The 12,067-nt window shown below is 36.9% G+C and overlaps 1 protein-coding gene across 1 annotated transcript in view; it reads left to right on the top strand.

Annotated features, from left to right (window-relative positions):
* EMB (embigin) overlaps positions 1–11,758 on the top strand; it is a gene marked incomplete at both ends in the record, with an annotated part of 12,453 nt that extends 695 nt beyond the window's left edge. The window contains 5 exons of the mRNA XM_029084417.1: positions 2,864–2,953; positions 5,197–5,371; positions 6,636–6,724; positions 10,185–10,312; positions 11,476–11,758. Coding sequence (XP_028940250.1) covers positions 2,864–2,953; positions 5,197–5,371; positions 6,636–6,724; positions 10,185–10,312; positions 11,476–11,758 — 765 coding nt within the window. The remainder of the gene's footprint in view (positions 1–2,863; positions 2,954–5,196; positions 5,372–6,635; positions 6,725–10,184; positions 10,313–11,475) is intronic.
* Between the last annotated feature and the right edge of the window lie 309 nt (positions 11,759–12,067).

The raw sequence follows: 12,067 nt of genomic DNA on the forward strand, positions 1-12,067 counted from the left end.
GAATTCAGCAGTGTAGCCAAGCTCATGTTGATTAATGCAAATCAAACATGGACTAATTCATATTTGTACATGAACTGAAGCAAGTTCTGACAAGTTATTCCATCTAGTTTTGTTGTTGGAGATGATAATGCTGTTCACCTGGTGTTCATCTTCAGAGCTTTTTAGCACAATGTGTGTGAGAACTAGGAGTGCAACAGCTAACATTCAATAGCTCTTTCCGTACATAAACATACATGTGAGCTAAAATACACAAAGACCTCACCTGATTTTTAATTTGATATGTGAATTGAGGAAGAAAGTCATTATGAGGATCTTACTAGTGTGCAAGACATTTTAAACGTTGTCTGTTTTTTTTGTGGATGGGTAACAGCCAGCATATGAACTAGCACTGGTACCTTCTGAATCTGTCATTATGAGGGATTTCAGTAACAAACCAGGTGATGCGTGAACTAGACTGACATAAACTCAAGTGATCCATGACAACCTTGGCATGCTGTCAAGGTGTTTGCACACACAGACAGAGGACAATTCCCCAGAATGTTTTCAGCCTTCATGTGTTATTTCAGGGATAAACACTTGGACTAGTTTGTTTCTCCATCAGACAGAGATCAAGGCTTGCTTATGCTCTTGTCCAGAGGAGCAGGACTTACTGTCTTGTGCTAGGAGACAGCTTCATAACTTTTTTAATTAAAAAGCCATTTTGGCCTAGTAGTTGAAACTGACAACAGGCTGCTGTCAGCAACCGCCAAATGAACTAGATCGAAGCTCTGTTCTGCATTGTCCACCTCAATATACAAGTTAATATTGTTACTTAAATTGATTGAAGCATGGAGGAAGATATAAAAGTGCCAATGGAACAAGCCAGGCAAAAAGCTGTTTGGCCTGTGGTATATAACATTCCTTGAGTTGTGAGCTGACATGTTGATAAACAAGAACACTGCTTTACAGAATGGGCCAGAAACTTGGAAGGCAAGCTCTGCTTGTGCTTCCTCAGGGACCTTTAGATACAGACCACTAGCAGGGACCTCCTTCAGCACAACCAGGTGCTCTCAGCTGTAGCTGAGAGGTATGTGTTTAAGAACTTTACCTCAAAGTTCAGTATTTTATGCAGGGAAAAGTAATTCTGAGAAGATTTAGGCTTTCTGAGATACTGTTGCTACTGCACAGTGATCAACTCTGCCACCCAGTGCTTCTCTCAGTGAGAAGACTGAAGCTGTAGTCCAGTTTTCTCTGTTTTCCCAGCTGTGAGTGGGAACCTTTAAAATCCATGGGTAGGAGAGATAATGAAGCCCTTTTCCTTCTACAAAAACTAGAAAAAAATTTTCCTGTAGTGCTGTATGATTAGGCAGATTCAATCACTAGTTACTATTTATATATTCCTGAAATGCATTATAAAGTGACTGACAAGCATGTAAAACTTGTGACTCAAAACATTTAGTGTATTTACCATGGAACAAGGGAGTATCTATTTCTTTTGTTTCATCACTAAATTGAAATAAAATTAATTTTTTCATAACAGGTTTGTTTTTTCACCTTTCAGAGCCTGTGACAACTGCGCGAACTGTCCAAACTCGAGGGAGCCCATCAGATCATTTGACACTTGGACATAACATATCTACACCTGGTAAAAGCAATCACATGTTGTCTTCTACTTAAATTGTTATGTTTTGGTTACTCTAAGGTTCTACTTTGATTTTTTTTTTAATTAAGTGGTTATGGAGGATTTATATAGTTGATAATTACAAAGACAAAGTTCGATGTTTAAAGCTGTATAAGAAATAACTTTGGAAACTGAAAAAAATTAAAATTGCCATAACTGTATTGAATTGACCTTTCCTTTAAGCATTATTTCTAAGTTCTTCTCCCAGGGTATGCTTCAGTTTACAAGGATCTTGTATGCAGATAGTACAATACTAATGAAACAATTATGTGTGTATATGTGGAACAGTGACACTACCCTAGCTGGGCTACATCTGTTGTTAAAGCTGCAGCATATTAATGTACTTTCTTGCTCTGTTCTTGAAAAATGCACAGAGCATAAGAACAAGCATATTGGTGGGAACAGACTGCTTTGTAGAGCTCTATAAAGGTATTCTCTGGATAGTGTGCTGTCCATAGCTCTACAGAAAAGGGATTTTGCTGGCCATATTAAACCTTTTAAATGTAGTTTTCCCTCACAGAAGAAAAGGAGTATATTTTGATTGGGCAGATGGTGGTCAGTACTGATATTCTTTGTGTGTAGAAGGAAATTCCTTGCAGTTTAACAGTTTTGTGGAGCAGTGAGGGACTCTGATCATGTTCCAGTGGAGCACAGGATGTTCTTGTCTCTGTGTTCATTAGAGCTGCATCTAGATTAGATAGTCTACCTCTGGCTTTTTGACTGTGTTAAATTGTAGTGGCTTTGGGAATGGCAGTGTTCTGTCCTTCTGTTTCTTCTTTTCTAAAGCTTATTACTTTTCCAAGCTCTACTAAAACATTGATGTAGTCCTTTACAGTTCTAGGACCCAACCTGTAAGCTTTAGGAAAAGCCATACAGATAGGTGACTGTCTGAATCAGGCTGTGAGATAGTTATGACCTCTTGAGAGTATTGACATTCACAATTACAACATTATAGTGAAGATAGAAACCATCTTTTAAAATGGCTTAAGTACTGTAACAGTAGTCACACAACACTGCTACTTTAAGGTTCTGGCTGTTAACACTCAAGGTATATGAAAGGGTCTCCATAGTACTCAGCATTTAGCAAGGTCCTTTTTTCCCTCAAAATTACTCTAAGAAGCAATTGCAGTATCATACTGAGTATCTGCTGTATGATTACCTTTGTAGGATCTTAACATACCACTGTTCTTACAACCTGATTAGGTCCGGATCTTACCACACAAGAGTTCAAGCAGGCAACCAAGGAGAATCTGTCTAATGTTGCTTTTGTGGAATATGAGGTACTGCTACCTGGTGAGTGTCTTCTCCTTCAGTTATGTTATATTTAATGCCTATGACTATACACAGTCTTTTGAATTGTAGAAATATCTGGGATTGCAACTTCTTGATAAAGTTAAGATGCTTACAGTGAGCAAGTGATGAGCTCAATAAAAGAAAAGATGAATAAGTTTGCAGTATTCAGTTTTATGTCCTAATGACTATTTTGCAGTGGAGAATGAGTTTCTTACTACTGTATTAAAACCACAAGTAGAAACAACTCAGCTATCTGTTGCTCTAAATCAATTCAAATGACAATTTCTTTGCACTAGTAAAACTGCTTGGAGAGACTGTGTAAGCTAGGGTGCTTGTACCCAGCAGGTGTTAGTCAGCTTTGTAGCATCACAGGTGTTCAAGTCTGGAGAAAAGATGGGATAAGAGTGTTCCTAAAGTAGATGTGAAGTTCCCAGTTGCCAAATAAGCATTTATAACTAACTTATTGGGCAGCTGGAAAAACTGATCTAATGGAAGTCTCTTTCTGTTGGAGGAGATTAGTTAGAACTCCTTTGCAAAGTACCGGTATGATACTCTAAGGGCATAATTGCACAGCATTTGCACTATATTTTCTTAATATAAAACTTTGGTAGCGTATTTCTTGTGCGGGTACATGTAACCCTTGGTACAGAGATGCCCCAGATATCATTCTTTGTGGTGGTTAATCTTCAACAGTATAGGGTTTTCATGTTCCATTCATTTAAAGTGTGGTTTTCTTTTTAAAATAATCTCAAAAGATATGGATTCTATTTTTAGCCATTGCAGTTAATCTGACTGTAAAACTTTTGCTCCTGTGAAACCAATTCCATTTGCAAAATTACTTTAATCATAAACAACCTCAACAAGGTGAGTTATGCTTGGCTTATTTATTGAGTGTAATGGCTCTAATAAATGAGTTGCAGTAACTGACTGCTCTGCTATGAAAGACAGAGGTGTTGCACCTCTAAGTTTCATTCCAGTTCAACAGATATGTAATATTTTGGCTGGGACTTGGAGTTCTGGGTGTGCTGTTCTGCAGGCTGTAAATGTCTCTGCCAGACCAGTAAAGTTCAAGTGTCCTGTGGGAATATCTGGTGCATCAGCTTCAACCAGACTTTGCTGCTTCTTAGACATGACTGGCATTATTAAGTTAGTGAGCTGTGCCGTAAAACTTCCTGTTCTCTCAGGAAGAATTTGAGATGTGAAATACAGCTGTACTTTTTTGACCATCACATACTACAGGGTAGGTCTAAGACTGAGGTGAGGTGTGGAATACATTTTCATGGAGTATTCAGATGGGCTAACCACAGTTCTATCTAGAAAATGTGAAAGAAAGGCCAGTTATGAAATAAAATGTCAGTGCTGACAGGTACAAAGTCAGACCTTTTTTTAATAAAAGGCTGTTTGTATAGATGAGAGAAAATACCTGCTGTTGGAACTTACTTTTTGGATATGCTCATTTTATTATCATGGAGCCTGTTAAAGGCAAAAAAGTGTTGGGTTTTCCTGCTGTATTGGATTATTTTCACATTGTAATTCTACTAGTTTGTCACTATGAAGGCACAGACAACCATAAATGGTTTTGAAGATGATCTAGCTTAGAGCTGAGTAGCTGTAGCATGAAAGGCCAGATTCAATAAGGTTAAGTTGGTGGATTTTATCAACAACTTCACTAACAGAAAGTAATAGGACACCACCTATAATCTCACAGTAGCAAAAAATCTGCAACTGGCTAAAACACAGATTCTTGTAGATATTTGCAAGTCTGACTCCTTTTGATATTATTAATACAACTTTTAATATATTTACTGATATTTTAAATCCAATAAATCCTGTTTTTTAATAGCAAATATGAAGTAAAAAAGGGAAGTTTAGATTGAGAGTAGACATTGTTCCCCTTGGTGAGAGCTAAGTACTTAATACATTTTTTTATTTTGGTTAAATTATGTAGAAGCATAAGTCTGTCTTGCTTTCAGTGAAATTAATATCTATGTTTGCATGTTAGAACCCTCTAGGAAGTCTACCTATAGAATGGAGTGACTGTTTAATTTTTTTAATGGATAACTCGGTTATGGTTTAAGAGGATTACTGTCAAACACTGATTTTGCAGGGGGTTTTATCCTGTAAGGTGTAACAGCAGCACATGGTATCCACCTGTAATCTGAAATATGTAAAACAGTCTTTGAATCTCTCCTTCCCCCAGAATGAAGTAGTAGTTTTTTATAAACATTTTTTTAAACTTCTAGGTGTCTCTGGTACTTCCATGGAAAAAAATATCACTTTGAACAATGCAACTATAATTGAACTTTCATGCAAATTGGACAAGAAATACTCTCACTTGAAAAACCTTCAAGTGACTTGGAAGTGGGGAAATGAAACAATTGGACACATCAATAAAACTGAAAACAGCTGGAGCATCCGGTAAGTAGCATTTTTAACAGTTTGACTTGAAGGAATTAGTATCACATGCATATATATATTGCCCAATACTGATCATCTGTATATTAGAGAAGAGCCAAATGTGGTGGCTTAATCTATGCCCATAGTCAACTGATTAAAGCTACACAAAAGGAAAAAGGTTGCAGTTGCCTCATGCCTGGAAGAGGAGTTCCTGGTTTTCCTTTAGTGCTGGAAAAGCAAAAGTTTCTTCAGGACAAGAATATAGAATAAGGATAGTTATTTGAGGTCCAGTAGTTCTGTTCAGTAAGTGAAGTAGTAATCTCAGTCTGAGATTGCTAAAATACCTCCATTCCTTTTTCCACTTCCCCATTTTCCACATTCTCTTTTCCACTTCAGTGTTGTTTTGCAGAAGTCCAAAAGGCATCAATGGCCAAGTTTTTTTCCCTTCACAGTTAGCAAAAGAAAGAAGAAATTAGCTTTACAGTAAAGATGTTTGGGATTTTTTAAAAGGTTTTCTTCACTCTTCTCAAATGTCTACAGAGACTTAAGAAATATTGTAGAAAGTTTTCTTCAGTTTATACAATTTACTGTTGGACTTTAAAAATGTGTAAATAGGCTAATTTTAACCAGGTAGTCTCTGGTTGATTTCTTTGGTTTCATATTTATATTAAAAATACATAAAAATTATAAGATTATATAAAAATATCTATATAAAATTTCTATGATAGAAAATGTGATGAGAATGTATTGGCACTATTCATCTACTCCATATACACAAACACAACCATGTAAATATTTTTCAAAAAGCATGTGGAATGTATAGCTTGCCAGTATAGAAAAAGGTAGACTTCATTAGTTGACAGCTCTTTAAAACTGTTCTGTGTTGGAGCTATGGTAGCCATTGACTGACTGACTTCAGAAAGAACAAAATTTACAGAATTTGTTTGGAAGTCCTACATAGAATATGCTGTAGTTCAGACTGAACCCATGTCTACTTTGGTAACTTGTAGATAATAAGGTTTAAAGATGTTTGGCCTTCTGTGAACAAGGATGAAAATGGTATTTGTGTTTCTCAAGTGTGCTTGTGCCCTTCTGTTTTCTTCAAAATGTCATGCTGTTTCTACATTGCACTAAACCTGAATCCTGGTGTTTCAGTGATGTATGTACTCTGCTCCACTGATAATATCTGCTGATTTCCTCAGAGTGTTAATTAGCAGTCACTGATAGTTGTAGTACAAAAGAAAATACAAGTAAAAAAGCAAATTAATGAAACTTTTTTTTTAAGATTGAAGATTTTGGATAACAGTAAGCTGGGAAGTTACAGGTGTACTCTGAAAGGTAAAGAAGAAATTGGTGCTGTGTTTCATTTACAAGGCAAGTTACTTTAAATTTTGCTTCACTTGACAATTGAAATCCTGTATGAATATGGTTTTTGGGTAGTACGGAAATTGCAATTTGAGAAGCAGTGACTAATATGGTCAGGCTAAGTGAGAATCACTGTCAAAGGCTTTTCCATAGCATGGAAAGAAGAATTTTGAAGCAGAAACTGAAAGCCTTTTTCACAAAATTTCCTAAGAACCAAAAGAGTGAATAAGCCAACTTTTTTCCTAAAGTAGTAACTGATTTCCCCTTCTCTTTCCATCCTTACAACAGGAGTGAAAACTCATTATCACTTTCTAGGAGGTGGGAGGAAAGGATAGTGTCTCAAATGCTTCCAAAAGCAGAGCCAATGACTTGCAAGTTTGGCCAGAGATTTGGTGTTACAAGAGGAGAAACAATTGGTATTTCTGAAACACCAAGTTATTGCTTTAGTGCATTTTTCATTCTATATCGTATAAGAATAGCTCTTATATTAAAAATTAGTGTGCTTCTTTAGGCAGTATGAGTGCGCTTTCTTCTGTTTGTATTTTCTCCAGTAATGTTACCCTTGACAGTAGTAGGCAAAATGCAGTTGAAAGGAAGACGTAGAAATTAAACAAATACAAGCTGCTGTGAACCTTCACCTGGAATCAGAGCTATTCCATTCTCTATTCCCCACCATCCAAATTTTGCAAAGAGCAAGGCAAGCATTTGATCTGTGAAGGCTCCAGAGAGTGATATATAAGAAAGATTCTCCCTGAACACAGGCTCCTAAAAACCCTAACTCTCCAAATAACTACCCTGACCTCAGCTGAACTCACCAACAGAGCTTTGTAATTCTTCATGCTGCAGGCTGGCTTTATTAGTGGGATATTGGGTCATATGACTTGGGGAAACTTTCATGTAAGTTTAAGTCTTGAATAGTAATGTTGACGTCTATTTTCAAACTTTCAGTGGGGGGACACTAGCTTGCAGTACTGAAGAAAGATAAAATCTTTTACTCTCTAGAAATGATTGTTTCTTGTCAACATGTGGATGAAGTTTAGTTGAATGGTTACCTTGAGTCTTTTTAGATTAAAAAAAGTCAAAGGAGACCTTATGCTTTTGAAAATATACAGTAACTATTTCGGTAAGGGCAGGAATGACTCAATAGGGAAGTCATCTTTTCCAGAACAGTGCTTAGGACTGGTTGATTTATTGCAAGAAGATGCGAGAATTGCTTCAGAATGGTTGAATGCTGCCACTTCTGATGCCATAAAAAGTACTGGCTTGACACTTTTCAAGATTAATGCAAGAGTGAAGAAAAAGGGAAAAGTCCTTGAATCTTGCAGTCAATAATGCAGAGAGAGCAATTCTCAGTCTGAGATGAGTAATGTGTTGATATAGACTCAGTGGCTAAAGTCATCACTGCTGTAACTAACTTCAATAGCTTTTCTACTAGGCAGTTAAGCATTACTGGATGTTACCTCTTCTTCCCTTCCCCTCTATCTTGGCCTAACCTTGCAGATTTTGGGGAGCTGAGCTTTTACGTAAGTCTGCAGAAAAGCATAGCATTTTGAGATGCTTATAGGAAGTTAAAATTATTAAACGTGGAGACCATTCATGAGTGTATTAAAATAGTATTAAGTGTTGTAATAGCTATATTAAAGGGTAGAATAGATTAACTTGTGTTTGCCCTTTGAGGGATCCTTCAGCAGCTGTCCAGATGCATGCATTATGAAACAACTCTGTCTTAAACCAGTTTGGAAATCTGACTGGTGTGAATGCTGGTGTGATCACCTGTCTGTTCATCTCTTCAACAGTTTGTTTTTTCTGTGCAGCAGCAGGTTTTTATCACAAAATTCTAGGTGATCTACTTGCAAAAATAGCTGAGACAAAACATTATTTCCTTGCATGCAATCAAGGATTAACTGCTGTGTTACAGAGCCAGATCCCAGAACTCATTATGGATATTCATGTCCTTAATCGTGGCTCATGTGGTAAAAGTATTGTTGGTATGCTTACAACTGTGCTTTGCCACTGATCGGCATGGCTAAAACTTTTTGACTGCCACATGAACCTGTTGTGGTGCTTACGAGGGTTTTTGTGTTTTCACATATCTCATTCTTTTTTTCCCAATCTGCTTTTTTTTCTCTTCTATAAAATGCAAAGGAAGTTGCAGCAGTTATTAGTAAAGTCCCTTTTCAGTAAACACTTGCTTATCTTCAGCAGTGAAGATACTCTGCCACTACTCTTTAGAAGGATGGTATTTAATGTTTAAAACAAATACATGCAGAGTGAGAGGACTTAATAATGAGGCTGGATTGATGTATGGTGCAGTGAATACTGAGGTTGTAAGCAGTGTTCTTGTTAACGAATTGGTTTCCTATATATTTCTGGAATGGAATTTTTTAAGCTTGAATACTCATGAGAAAGGAACATTGGAACAATTTATTTGTGCTCAGCCAGTCAGCAAGGGGAAGGAACAAAACCAATCTTAGTTTATACCAAGTTTTTTCATTATAACTGCTGAAAGCAGGTTCTTGGCCTGTTGAGTCTTGTGTGACCAACATAATTTAAAATATATACTGGATCTGTACTTAGAGCAATGAACTGAAGTAAAAATTAAAAATGGATCTGAGGAAAACATGCTGGTAAGCGTCCTGATAAAGAGTGGAAGAAGAGGGAAGGCAAAATACATATTCTGTCATGATATATTTGCTCAGCTCTAACTATATCTGTGGGATGCCTCAATATATTAAAAAGCCTTATTTGAGCTTTTGCTCTTGTAAGGCTGTGGGGCATCTGCAGTCACAATGGCTGGGACAAGTAGCTCTGCAATTACAATCTGATGTCTGGTTTCTTGTGGCCATATTCTGTCTTTAGCAAGATCAGACCAAAAGTTATCTTTACTGGCATGTACTCACATGTCATTACTTCAGCTTAGAAAAATGTTTGTAACTGCAAAGCTCCCTCAATCTGCAGCTTTGTCTTAATTTCAAAAGAGTGTTCTGCATGCACAACTTGCCAGATATCATTATGTGGTAGTATTATGGGTGGAATAGATTTGTTTGTTTTTGCAGGTTGAGTGAAATTGCAGAAAAATTAGTATGTTTCTAGTGTACTAGAACTGGAGCATGTAGTGCACAACTGTCAAGGAAGGTATAGAGGAAACAAGGAAAGTATAGAGGAAACAAGCAAGGGTAGAAATTGCAGTCTGATCACTTGATTTTCAGTATTAATTGTCAACTTCTAAGATCATACAGCAACTGAGAGCAGGATTCCTGTTGTCTTCTGCACAAATTCTACATATACAATATCAGCCTGAAATGACTCTTCTTTTAGATCATGTAATGAGTGATAGAATAATCTGTGTTTATGGGAAAAGGAAATGAATGGACTACTATAAATACCTATCTAAATATGGGTTTTTTTGTAATATTGTAATTAAAACCTGTAGATCTCACTTGATCAACTTTTTCCTACTTGTTTTTAGTGCCAAAAATTGGAGGAAAAGAAAAACCCATAGTCAGTTACGAAGGAGATACAGCTGTACTGATTTGTAAAAGTCCTGACTATACTCCCATTGCTTGGACTTGGTATATGACGAATGGAAGTGAACAGGTGAGATTTCCATCTGTAGGCCAAGCAAAACAATGTGGCAAAAAAACCAAGTAAAGACACTTTGTAAAGTATAATAACTTTTCACTGTAGGCTTTACAAATTGCATTTTCATTAAAGTTAATGTAAATCTCTGCATATGGAAAAAATCTGTGATGTTAAGAAGTGTTCATTATTACAGGGATGTAGTTTTTGTTCTGGTTTGTATGATGTTTCTTTTCCAAAAAGGTGCCTGCCATGCTCTTACAGTCCAGCTAAGTATCTCAAGACTCATCTAATTTGTTTTACTCTTGTCTTTATGATGGTTATATTGCTCAAATCTTACTATTGGATATATAAAAAAAATCTTATAGCAGGACACTCTTTTAAAGACATGCAAGGTATTGAAGGCTTGAGGGGGAACACAAGCACGTCCTTCCTCTTCCTTGTCCTCCAGGTACAAGCAGTTCCATATTTCCCAGCCTGTATAACCTCTCTGGGGCACTGGACCTGAAGAAGGTTATCCTGTGGTGAAGACTCCTGTGCCACTTGTTTCAGAAGGAGCTGAAATCTCCTCTCACTTCAGTTCCTGCCTTAAAGGCTGTGAGGAAAAATCTTGCTCAGCAGTTTTCCTCTTTCACATAACCCACCTTTTAGGATCCCCCTTAGCCTTGGAAGCATAGCCACTTTGTTCTGCCCCTCTTCTGGGGAAGCACCGTCAGCTGAGAGGAGGTAAACAGATCTGTCTTAGCTGTACTGCTGCAGCGTAGCATTGACTTTTAAGACTTTGTCAACGTGTTTCCCAGTGAAGCAGCATTCCCAGATCAACTTCTTTGGAAGTGTATGCTTTGTGTTGTTGTGAAACCTGAGCATTAGATCCTGATACCTGAGGCTGCCTTTGACAGTGGAGAGTCAATAGATTGAGGGTACCTTTCATCTGATCTTAAATAAGCTAAAACACATCAGACAGCTTGCTCACTGAAAGTGTGTATTTTCCTCCACTGAAGGTAAAGGGAACCAGGGTGGCCAACTAAGATAAATGGAGGTGGATGAAACATGCTTTACAAATGCCACTGTTCTTTACTCATTTTACATCTGTCCATATAAACTCTGTGTTGACAATATAAAATAATTTAATTAAACGCTTTCATTGCATTAGTAAAACTTGTGTATTTGTTTATTTTCAGATTGCCATTAATGACTCTTTGATGGCAGACAAGTATGTAATTAGTAGCATATCTGCCAATGTGACCCATCTGAAGATAACTAACCTTGCCCAGGAAGATGATGGTGTATATTGGTGTGAAGCTGCTTTTGAACTAGGAAAAAGTAAAGGAAAGCTGAAGCTTAAAGTTCTGTCCCTCATGGTGCCTCTCAAACCCTTTCTAGCAATTCTGGCTGAAGTTGTTATTTTGGTAACTATCATTTTCCTTTATGAGGCTTATTCAAAAAAAAAAGAGAAACATGCAGGTAAGTCTTCTTTCAGTCTTTTCAATCTTTTTATTGAAATTACAGCAAAGGTAGAAAGGTATGATCCATAGCACTTCATATACGAAGTTCAGTGTGATTCTTTCACATCTGTATTTTTTCTAGTAAAATACTTTCTTCTAGAACACTGCATTATTTTAGATTTTTAATTTTTTTTCAGTGAGTCTGGAATTCAGGTGCAAAGTGCTTTCAGTAAGCAGTACTTTCTCATAAAGGATTTGATATAGTCCTTATTTTTTCCTTACAAAACAAAGGAATTTGTTGTGCTTGACCAACCTTCTAGACTTTTAT

The sequence above is a fragment of the Antrostomus carolinensis genome, unplaced genomic scaffold (assembly GCF_000700745.2).
Source record: "Antrostomus carolinensis isolate BGI_N321 unplaced genomic scaffold, ASM70074v2 scaffold43473, whole genome shotgun sequence".
Classification (NCBI taxonomy): Eukaryota; Metazoa; Chordata; class Aves; order Caprimulgiformes; family Caprimulgidae; genus Antrostomus; species Antrostomus carolinensis.